The sequence below is a fragment of the Amblyomma maculatum genome, chromosome 2 (assembly GCF_055883805.1).
Source record: "Amblyomma maculatum isolate TAMU_Amacu chromosome 2, ASM5588380v1, whole genome shotgun sequence".
Classification (NCBI taxonomy): Eukaryota; Metazoa; Arthropoda; class Arachnida; order Ixodida; family Ixodidae; genus Amblyomma; species Amblyomma maculatum.
This window is the reverse complement of record NC_139345.1, coordinates 106,623,607-106,633,983: the sequence shown is the minus strand read 5'-3', so window position 1 is coordinate 106,633,983 and position 10,377 is coordinate 106,623,607. Positions and strand designations below refer to the sequence as shown.

At 47.4% G+C, this 10,377-nt stretch overlaps 1 protein-coding gene across 1 annotated transcript; it reads right to left on the bottom strand.

Moving 5' to 3' along the window:
• Positions 1-6,211: 6,211 nt before the first annotated feature.
• Positions 6,212-7,222, bottom strand: LOC146199492 (uncharacterized). Its single transcript, XM_084592774.1, has one exon. The coding sequence runs from the start codon at positions 7,136-7,138 to the stop codon at positions 6,308-6,310; it is 831 nt and encodes a 276-aa protein (XP_084448900.1). The 5' UTR covers positions 7,139-7,222; the 3' UTR covers positions 6,212-6,307.
• Between the last annotated feature and the right edge of the window lie 3,155 nt (positions 7,223-10,377).

Sequence of the window (10,377 nt, the reverse complement as noted above, 5' to 3'; positions counted from 1 at the left end):
GAGAAGTGTCACTTCGCCTACGAAGAACTCCGGTTCCTAGGTCACATCGTTAGCAAGGACGGTATTCGCCCAGACCCGGAGAAAACAGCTGCAATCGCACAATTCCCACCGCCTGCCGACAAGAAAGCTGTGCGCCGATTCCTTGGGCTGTGCGCCTATTATCGACGATTTGTCAAAAAACTTTTCGCGGATCGCCGAACCGTTGACGCAGCTTACAAAGGCAGACATACCTTTTAAATGGGAAGCGCCGCAAGAAGAAGCCTTCGACAAACTTAAGCGCCGCCTGCAATGCCCTCCTGTACTTGGCCACTTTGATGAAAACGCCGAGACCGAAATTCACACCGACGCGAGCAGTGTGGGCCTAGGAGCCGTTCTTGTCCAGAAGAGTGCCGGACAGAAGAAAGTAATCGCCTACGCTAGCAGATCCCTCACAAAAGCCGAAGTCAATTACTCGACGACCGAGAAGGAGTGCCTTGCAATCATCTGGGCCACTTCTAAGTTTCGTCCATACCTATACGGCCGACCATTCAAGGTGGTAAGCGACCATCACGCGCTCTGCTGGCTGGCTAATTTGAAAGATCCTTCCGGCCGCCTTGCCAGATGGAGCCTACGACTTCAAGAATTTGACATGACTGTAGTCTATAAGTCGGGCCGGAAGCGTTCCGACGCAGACTGCTTATCCCGCGCTCCGGTCGATGCTCCCCCGAAGGACGATGACGACGACGCCTTTTTGGGACCGGTAAGCGCCAGCAGTTTCGCAGAGCAACAGCGATCAGACCCTGAGCTGAAAGCGCTAGCCGATTACTTGGAAGGAAAGACCGCTTCCCCTCCTGGTGTGTTCAGGCGACATTTATCATCCTTCACGTTAAACAATGGCCTCCTCGTGAAGAAGAACTTCGCACCTAACAAGACCACGCAGCTTCTCGTAGTGCCTAAAACCCTTCGGCAAGAAATTCTGCAGGTGTTGCACGATGAGCAGGCGTTGCACGATCAGGCGTTGCACGATGCTCATCACGGACAGGGAAACAGCGTTTGCGGCAGAGTTGACGCAAGCCATCCTGGAATACAGTCACACAAGCCATCGACGAACAACTGCGTACCATCCCCAGACCAATGGCCTTACGGAGCGCCTGAACAAAACGATCGCGGACATGATCGCTATGTACGTCGACGCTGAACACAAGACCTGGGACGCCATCTTGCCGTACGTGATCGCGTATAACACGGCAGTCCAGGAGACGACCAGAGCGACCCCGTTTAAGCTTGTGTACGGCAGGTAGCCCACGACGACGCTCGACGCAATGCTGCCGCACGTAACCAGCGAAGACAACCTTGACGTCGCCGCCTACCTGCAGCGTGCAGAGGAAGCCCGACGACTCGCACGGCTGCGTATTAAAGACCAACAGCGCACCGACAGCCGACGATACAATTTACGACGACGCCACGCAGACTACAATCCAGGAGACCAAGTGTGGGTTTGGACACCAATTCGCCGTCGCGGATTAAGTGAAAAGTTGTTGCGTCGATACTTTGGGCCATACAAAATCCTTCGCCGCGTCGGACCACTGGACTATGAAGTCATTCCCGACGGAACATCAGCATCACAACGGCGATGCGCACGCCCAGAAATTGTACATGTTGTACGACTGAAGCCATATTACGCGCGTTAAAGAATCTGTGGTGTTTAAACTTTGCAGTGTTTATGTTTAGGTTTCTTTGTTTTGAAACATCGAGGCGATGTTTTTTTAAGGGGGGAGTAATGCCGCGAAACCTTCAAAACAGTATTTGTTGTTTTTTAACAGCCGCAGGCATACAGGCTTATCACTCTGATTCCGGACCGCGTATCAGTTCCGTAATTTTTGTTTGTTACTGCTCGATGTCGCGAGTCACACCTTTATCAGTTTTGTTGTAGCGCAAGACGCACCGAGATCTGTCTCGAAGGTTCCGGCCACTCGCTTGTCTTTCCACATTGTTCCAGCCCGTGCTGGTAGCTGTTTGCGACGTTATCTAGATCCTTCTGTGCAGCCTTTAAATTGAGCGTTGCCGAGTGTGACGAGCATTCTTTGTCCGACGACCGACGAGCACGCTTGTTGCTATCGCCGCCGCCGAGTTGCTTAGTTCTTTTGCGGGCGCAAGTCAGCCCAAATAAAGAGTTTCTTTAGTGCAATCATCGACCCCCCTTCATTTGTGTCGTCGACCTCGTCACCACTACGTGACAATATCTTTCCTAAGAAACTCACATCCGCCCAGACTTAAATTTTCAGAGGACATATTTCAATATATTTTAAAAGGTATGAACCTAATACGTTAAAAAATACATCTGGTATAAACGAGGAAAGTTAATATGTTTAAAGTTGTCTCTCATGATTTATAACAAGAGAGATTTTCATTTTAAGTGCTATGGAAGTACAAATTTTTTTTAGGTTCAGCTTAAGGTCACCATTTAGAATTCGTGTGCAAATATTGATCAGCCTCACGCTGAAAAAAAAAAAAAGTGTACAAAAACTCCTGGAGCGATAACAGAATGTTACGTGAAGAACGAGTACACAAAAATGCGCTTTAAGAATGCTGATAAACCCATATGAAAAAAATGCGTTATTGTTGTCGATGTCATCGTTGACAGCGGATTCTTTGTAGTTTCTAAGCCATTTCCGGCATTTGCTCCCATTACCTGCATTTTGGATGTCAAGTCATTCTCTGCACGGACGCGGAAGCATGTAGCCTGTAGCTTCGCGGTTCAGTTGACGGCGCAGGGACTCGTGTCACAATGCATTTCCTGCAGCTCCAGTTTCACTGACCGCTTTTTGACGGAGAACTGAATTGTTTTCGTCCGCTTGCTTCACTTTCCTGCCTGGTTTAGGTTTCGAGAGGCCGAAAAATCCAACCACTTTTGTTTACAAAGAAACTCCGCGCAGTTGTTGAGAGTAAGTGGGGTTTTCATCCTTTGATATAGAGTATTTGAAAAAAATAAACCAATACGTTTCGCAATAACGTAAAGCACATGCAGCAGTATTGTCATTCGTAAAGCGCACGAAGGACCATTCTATGCCTTAAATTTTCGCGCTTAACCTTTTTACCGCGTCGAATATTTCAATAGTTTAAAATAGAAGAATTGAGCATAACTCGGGTCTCAAATCACTTAATCAAACACTGTAGTCGGTTAAAGCTGTAAAAGTAATCCTGCGTACACAGGTAAACTACCAGGTAAATATTGTTTAATAAAAAGAATAAGTACGACCATTACATTTCAAACACTATTTATGCGTCTTTGTGGCCTCAAACCAAACCTAATAAAAATGCACTCATCGTAAGAGAAAAATATATTGTCTCCGCATTTCTCGTCCACGGCGAGAGAGACTTTCCAACTTAATTTTTCGAGATATAGATCTAAAAGCTTTCAAATATATTAGGTTCAGGCTAAAGGAAGTCTAATATAATGTGAGAAAGTTTCAACGCAAGCACCGGTAATTTTTGAAAAAATTGTTTAAAGTTTGAAAACTTTCAGTGATTCTAATGAAAAACGCAATTTAATGTTTACAGATACACCACGACAGTTCAGAACGCACCAGCAGAACAAATACACTTTCTGGCTTTCTTGGTGAGGCAAAAAGTACCCATTCAACTACGGTAGGCACGGGCGAAACAGCTTCAGAAACGGCGCTCTAAACAGACTGGACCACAGTATATACATTGCCCACTTCTTCCAATGAGCCATACACAACCGATGCAAGCCTCCTTGGAGGCTTTATTCAAGTTTGTTTTCTTCTTTTGACGTTACATGATCTAAAAGGAGCTTCGAAGTTCTTTCAACGTGCTCGCTGACAGTTGAGACAAACTTCACAAAATACACTTGGCTAGATACCAAGTATTCTTAAAACCACTATTTACGCTTCATTGCCATCATTACAGTTAGTGACAGCATCGCAAGTTGCAATTTCCTACATCAGTCCCAAAAAATGTTGCTTTAGGACAGTGACACCGGATCAGCTGATAAGCCTGATGCACTGACCTAGCGGCATCCAGGACAGCAGCTGGAAAGCTGTTTACGTGGCAGTATGCCTCATGATTATCCCACTTAGGGCACAGTTGTTGTTCCTTAGGTACATAGAACATACTCGCGAAGGAGGATAGGCCAAGGTTCAGTGAGAGCCAATAAGAATGAGTGAACTGAAGGAAGGGATGTAAGGTGGTGAGCGGGCTTAGTGTAACGAATCAACTAATTACTTGATTAAGAGATAACAATATATGAGACATGATCGTACAATTCAATAAAAAGAACTAAAACACTGAGTAAAAGCTAAAATACTGAGCGAAAGTTTTATAAACCGCACCATTTTTTGGAGGCGGAAAGCAAGGCGTCTGTGTGATGTTAGTGCACGTTAAAGCACCTCATATGGTCGAAATTTCTGAAACCCTCCGCTACGGCGTCCCATCACAGCCTGAGTCGATTTGGGATGTTCAACTCCATAAACTAAACTAAACTAATCCATAAGCGACCACACACGCAGAAAGTGCTCACATCAAACGCCAGCAATGATTAGGCTTAAATAAGTACGCTATGAAAAAATTCCTGGCGGAAAAATTCGAAATTGAAGCAAAAAACAGGGAACCTATATTTGCCCTTCTATACATATTTGTTATAATAATATACACAAGCGGAAAAAATGATAAGCAACATGTTTTGCGTGGCTTGGAGCGCTCCTGCTCTGTCGCCGCTGCACGGTTTTTCTCAACGGTCTGCAGTTTTATAGTAAGTCAATGAAAAAACCTTTTTATTAATACAATAAAAACAATCTTTTTATTAAGATAACATATACGTTTTTCGTAGACAGCCCAAAAACATTGTCAGTACTGCGTAAGAAGCGACCTTCTCGGTTTTATTGCAAGATATAGTTGCAAACACGCGAGTACCAAGGTCATCATTGGTCTGTGCTCGCGATCTAGATTTTTTAAGGCGAACGCCAGATCGCGAGCACAGACCAATTTTTTAAGGCGAAAGCCGCGATGTCAGCGCACGTTAAAGATCCCCAGGTGGTCGAAATTACTCCGTAGCCCTCCACTACCGGCTCCTCTTTCTCTCTTTCCACTTTCACTCCCACCTTCCTTCCTTCCCTTACGGCGCGGTGAGGTGTCCACAATAAAACAAGTGAGACAGTTACCGCGCCTTTCCCTTTCTATAAATCAATCAATCTAAGACGAAAGCCTTTCTAGGCTCATGGAACGAAATCTCCTGCGCGAGAGTTGTGCGCGATATCTGTGCTAGAGATGTGTTCTCCTTGTCTAGCATTCCTGCCATCTGCAATCCCACTCTTTAATGCGCGCCAAGGAACGCCACGCGACAGGAACGATGGCATTACCTGCAAACTGACGCTTGCCGGAGAAAGTGTAACAGATACTGCGCCTTTTTTTTCCTGTAAACCAATTATAATTATGTGTAGCACTACAACAAACGTCGATAAGAGGCAAACGATGAGAAGCAAATGATAGGAAACGAAGGGTGGGCTTTCGCCATTCTCCTCTTAAGAGACATCTAAGAGACACGCTGTTTTATTTTATTTTTCATTCACAACGGCAACTTGGTCTGCGTCTTAACGCAGTCAAAGAGTAGGTTTCATATAAATACGTAAAAAATTCACGAACTTTCAGCTTTATCAAGGCTAGCCACTCTCCGCAGAGAGTGGCTAGCCCTGATAGGGCTGGACGTGTGTGTCGTAGCCGCGGCTACTGTACATTTTGGCGATCACAGGCCGACGCACGTTGCCACGTACCCCTTGTCATAACTTGTTACATCAATGTCTCACTGCCTGCTTGTACCCATGGTTGTCGCAAACTGTCAGTGACACCCAACATATACAGTCACTTGCATCGTATGCACTAAGGCCCGTATGGCTGGTTAAATAGCAATAAACGCAGTATAACACTCAACTCAACATTAATATACCTTGCTCATTAACCATTGTCTTGTATATGAGAGTTCCTTGCTTTGAGCGTCATTATACGGCTACCCTAAATAAGAACCCTCACTTGATTGTTACGGCCTCATCGGCAATATTTGCTTCGCAAACCGCAGAAGTATGAGGTAGCCTGCGGAATCCACACATTGTATTACTGAGGCACATGACGGCAGAACAATGTTCAGCGCCATGCTTCCAGAAATGCCATGAACAAACTCATCTTTGCGTACGACTTCTTTATTATCAAAACTGTGTAAAAGAAATGCGTAAAGAATGTGTGGAAAGGAAGGGTATGAAGAAATGTACAAACACTGTGTGAAAAAAGAAGTGCGCGCTTATGAAACGCCTTCGGGTCATAGCAAAGGCGCTGGATTCATAGGCTTAGGCAGTGAGGGAAGTCCCGCGATAGCTACGGAAGTAACAGGCTTGCTCGACGTCCTGGTAACACCGAATCTTCCCATAAATTCGTCAAGCCCCATGGGCAACACCATGGGATTAGGCATGTAAGGCAAATTAGGAAATCTCGAAGAGGGTCTTTGAGTAGACGGTGTCGATGGACTCTGGGTCGGAGGGGTCGACGGACTCTCAGATGACGGTGACGGCGGACTGTGGGCTGGTGTGGTTGGCGGTTCCTGGGTTGGAGGGACTGACGGGCTTTGAGTTGGCGGGATCGTCGGTGGACTCTGGGTAGTTGGGATCGACGGAGTTTCAGTTGGCGGCATCGTCGTACTTTGAGTCAAAGGCGGCGATGGACTGGTCTGGGACACTGGGATGGTTTCGAATGGGGCTGTGTAACTCGAAGACTCCGTTATCTTCGGTGTGCTTGTTTCGCTTTGCGCCGTTGTTTCAGCGCTTGTTGTGAAGTTGGCTGCCTCAACTTCTGTCGGTGTGATCGAAACTGTAGACGTTTCGGCTTCCTGGCTGGGTAATGTTTCCTCCGATAGTGTGCTTGCTGGTGTCGGCCAAGTGGCCTCAGGAGGCATCCATGTTGCATCTGATGTTAAGGTTGTGCTTTCTGTCGGTTTCTCTGTGGTTACTGAAGGCGCATCTGTGGATTCTGAGTATGTCTGTGTAGCATATGATGATATTTCCGTAAGTCCTGACGTCATTCCTGACGCATCTGATTCTTGTGTAGCTTCTGAATCCATACCGTCGCTCGGAGCCTTTGTTGTACTTTGCTCCATTGCTGCGACCGTAGTAGCATCTGTCGGATCTCCTGTGGCATCTGTACCTGGCACTGCTTCCGCCACGATGTCTGGGAGTTTTGGTTTGTCGGTTCCGTTATTTGGAGATGGATCCAGGGAAACGTTTGTTGCTGGTGGCAAAGGTACGGCGCGCCTCCTGAGCGAGTGCTTCAATGGAATGCCCAACGAATGTCCGCCAGCAGCCTTGTGGTTACCTACGTAGAAGATAGAGTGCCGTTTAAGTAAACTTGCAAGAAATACAGTGCACGTAAGCTTAAACGAATGTATACAATCAGGTTGCGACGAGAGCGTCATGAAATGCTTCGTTAAAATTATACGTGCACTTACTGGGATACATATCGACGGGTGGATTTCAACTCACAAACCGGGAAATGACTACCGGGTTTACAAGTCCACCCTGAATGCCTTCGTCAGTGTATGCCAAGCTCTCGGATGGCAATGTGGGTGATGCTCTAGGATAAGCGATCAGACCACCCTGAATGCCAACGTTAGTGAAAGCAGGCAAGCTTGAAGTGCTGCCAGGGCTACCGATCAGCCCGCCGTTTATGCCTTCGTCGGTGAATGGAATATTCCCCACGGTTGTCGACGATACTGGCGTGAATGACGTAAAATTGTTCCCTATGTACGCTGTCGTAGCAGTCGTTTCTAGACTTCTGCTTGTTTCTTGAACAGTCGGTACCACAGTACTCGAGTTATCTGTGTTGATGGTAGTACTGATCACTTCGCCTTGACCAGGCGACGTCGTAGCTGGTCTGGTGGCGCTGGTCTCGCTTTCCTCTTCTGTCGGACTAACTGTCCAGGTGGAAAGGCTTCCTGTCTGCCCTTCACTGATGGTGGAAGTGAGGCTAGAAATGGTTGAAAGTCTTGAAGGGGTGTACGTCGTTGCCAACTCAGTCGTCGTAATATCACTAACGACGCTTGAAACTATAGGGGATGACTCTAAAGTGGTCGTTGGGGTGCTCGATAATTCGCGTTGTTCATCTTCGGTAGGAGTTACAGTGCCAGAAACTGTAATTGCAGATGAATATGAAAGCGCTGACGACTCTGTAACTCCTACTGAGGATTCACCGCTGGTACTCGCTCCCTCTGTCGACAAATCCTCGCCTGTCGTAGGAACAGCGTCACTTGCGGACGCTTCGCCAGTGCTCACGCTTGAAGTTGTCCGAGGCGACTGCGTTGTTGTTGTCGTGTACTCTGTTGCTTCCTTCGTCCCATCATTGGTGTTTCCAGCGCTCGACGTTGCAGTAATTTTAGTACCTTGCTCGATCGTTGAAGAAGTTAATTCTAAAGAATTAGTAATATCAGTAACGCCATCAGTGAATGCACTCTCAGAACCCTCGGTCCAATCCCGTGTGTGCAGTGAGCTTTCTTCAGTAGTCGCCTCTGTGTTTTCATGATGGTTTGAAGACTCTTCAGTGTAGGTGCTAGTCACGCTGGCAGACAAATCTGTTGTCGCATCCGTACGCAGCTGCCTAGATGTCTCAGTTGAGGTCGATTCTGTTGTTGTCCGTTCTAAAATACCGGTAGTCAGCACACGACCATCCGTCGTAGTGTCACTGGTCGCTAAGTCGGTGGTCACGTGAAGCTCACTACTTGTCTCAGATAATGCTACTTCGGTTGTTGATTCAGTTCCTACATTCTCAGAAGTCAAGTCTATAGTATTTTGATACGTCGTAGACTCGGGGTTCGTATAGTCCGACGTCGACTCAGTACTTTCTTCGGTGAGGGGATCAGTTGTGATGGTGGAGTACCGAGTATTCCAATGGGTACTTGCTTCAACAAGCGTTGTGCCTGCATCGGTTTTGTATGGCTCATTGGAAGAGATGGGCAACGTATCTCCCGTAGTCCAGTCCACCGTGGTCCAGTCCGTTTCGTGCACCGTTTCAGAAACTGTTTCGCCTGTGCCCACTGTAGTTAAATGGGTGTTTGCCTCACCTGTCGTTGTGTCTGCATCAGTTGTGTATGGTTCGTTGGAGGAAGTGGGCAACGTAGATATTGTGGTCCAGTCCGTTTCGTGCACCATTTCCGAAGCTGTCTCGCCTGTACCCACCGCCGTTGAACGGGTGTTTGCCTCACTAAGCGTTGTGTCTTGATCGGTTGTGTATGGCTCATTAGAAGAAGTGGGCAATGTATATACTGTGGTCCAGTCTGTTTCACGGGCCGTTTCTGAAGCTGTTTCGTCTGTGCCTACCATAGTAGAATGGGTGTCTGCCTCACCAAGCGTTGTGTCTGTATCGGTTTTGTATGGCTCATTGGAAGGAGTGGTCCAGTCCGTTTCGAGCGCCGTTTCCGAAGTTGTTTCGCCCGTGCCTACCGTAGTTGAATGGGTGTTTGCCTCCCCAAGCGTTGTGTCTGGATCGGTTGTGTATGGCTCATTAGAAGAAGTGGGCAATGTATATACTGTGGTCCAGTCTGTTTCACGGGCTGTTTCTGAAGCTGTTTCGTCTGTGCCTACCATAGTAGAATGGGTGCCTGCCTCACCAAGCGTTGTGTCTGTATCGGTTGTGTATGGTTCAATCGAAGAAGTGGGTAACGTAGATATTATAGTCCAGTCCGTTTCATGCACCGTTTCCGAAGCTGTCTCGCCTGTGCCTACCGTCGTTGAATAGGTGTTCGCCTCACTAAGCGTTGTGTCTGTATCGGTTGTGTATGGCTCATTGGAAGGAGTGGTCCAGTCCGTTTCGAGCGCCGTTTCCGAAGTTGTTTCGCCCGTGCCTACCGTAGTTGAATGGGTGTTTGCCTCCCCAAGCGTTGTGTCTGGATCGGTTGTGTATGGCTCATTGGAAGAAGTGGGAAACGTAGATATTACAGTCCAGTCCGTTTCGTGCACCGTTTCCGAAGCTGTCTCGCCTGTGTCCACCGTCGTTGAACGGGTGTTTGCCTCCCCAAGCGTTGTGTCTGGATCGGTTGTGTATGGCTCATTGGAAGAAGTGGGAAACGTAGATATTATAGTCCAGTCTGTTTCGTGCACCGTTTCCGAAGCTGTCTCGTCTGTGCCCACCGTTGTTGTGCGGGTGTTTGCCTCCCCAAGCGTTGTGTCTACATCGGTTGTGTACGGCTCATTGAAAGAAGTGGGGAACGTAGATATTGTGGCCCAGTCTGTTTCACGGGCCGTTTCTGAAGCTGTTTCGTCTGTGCCTACCATAGTAGAATGGGTGTTTACCTCACCTAGCGTTGTGTCTGTATCGGTTGTGTATGGCTCATTGGAAGAAGTGGGA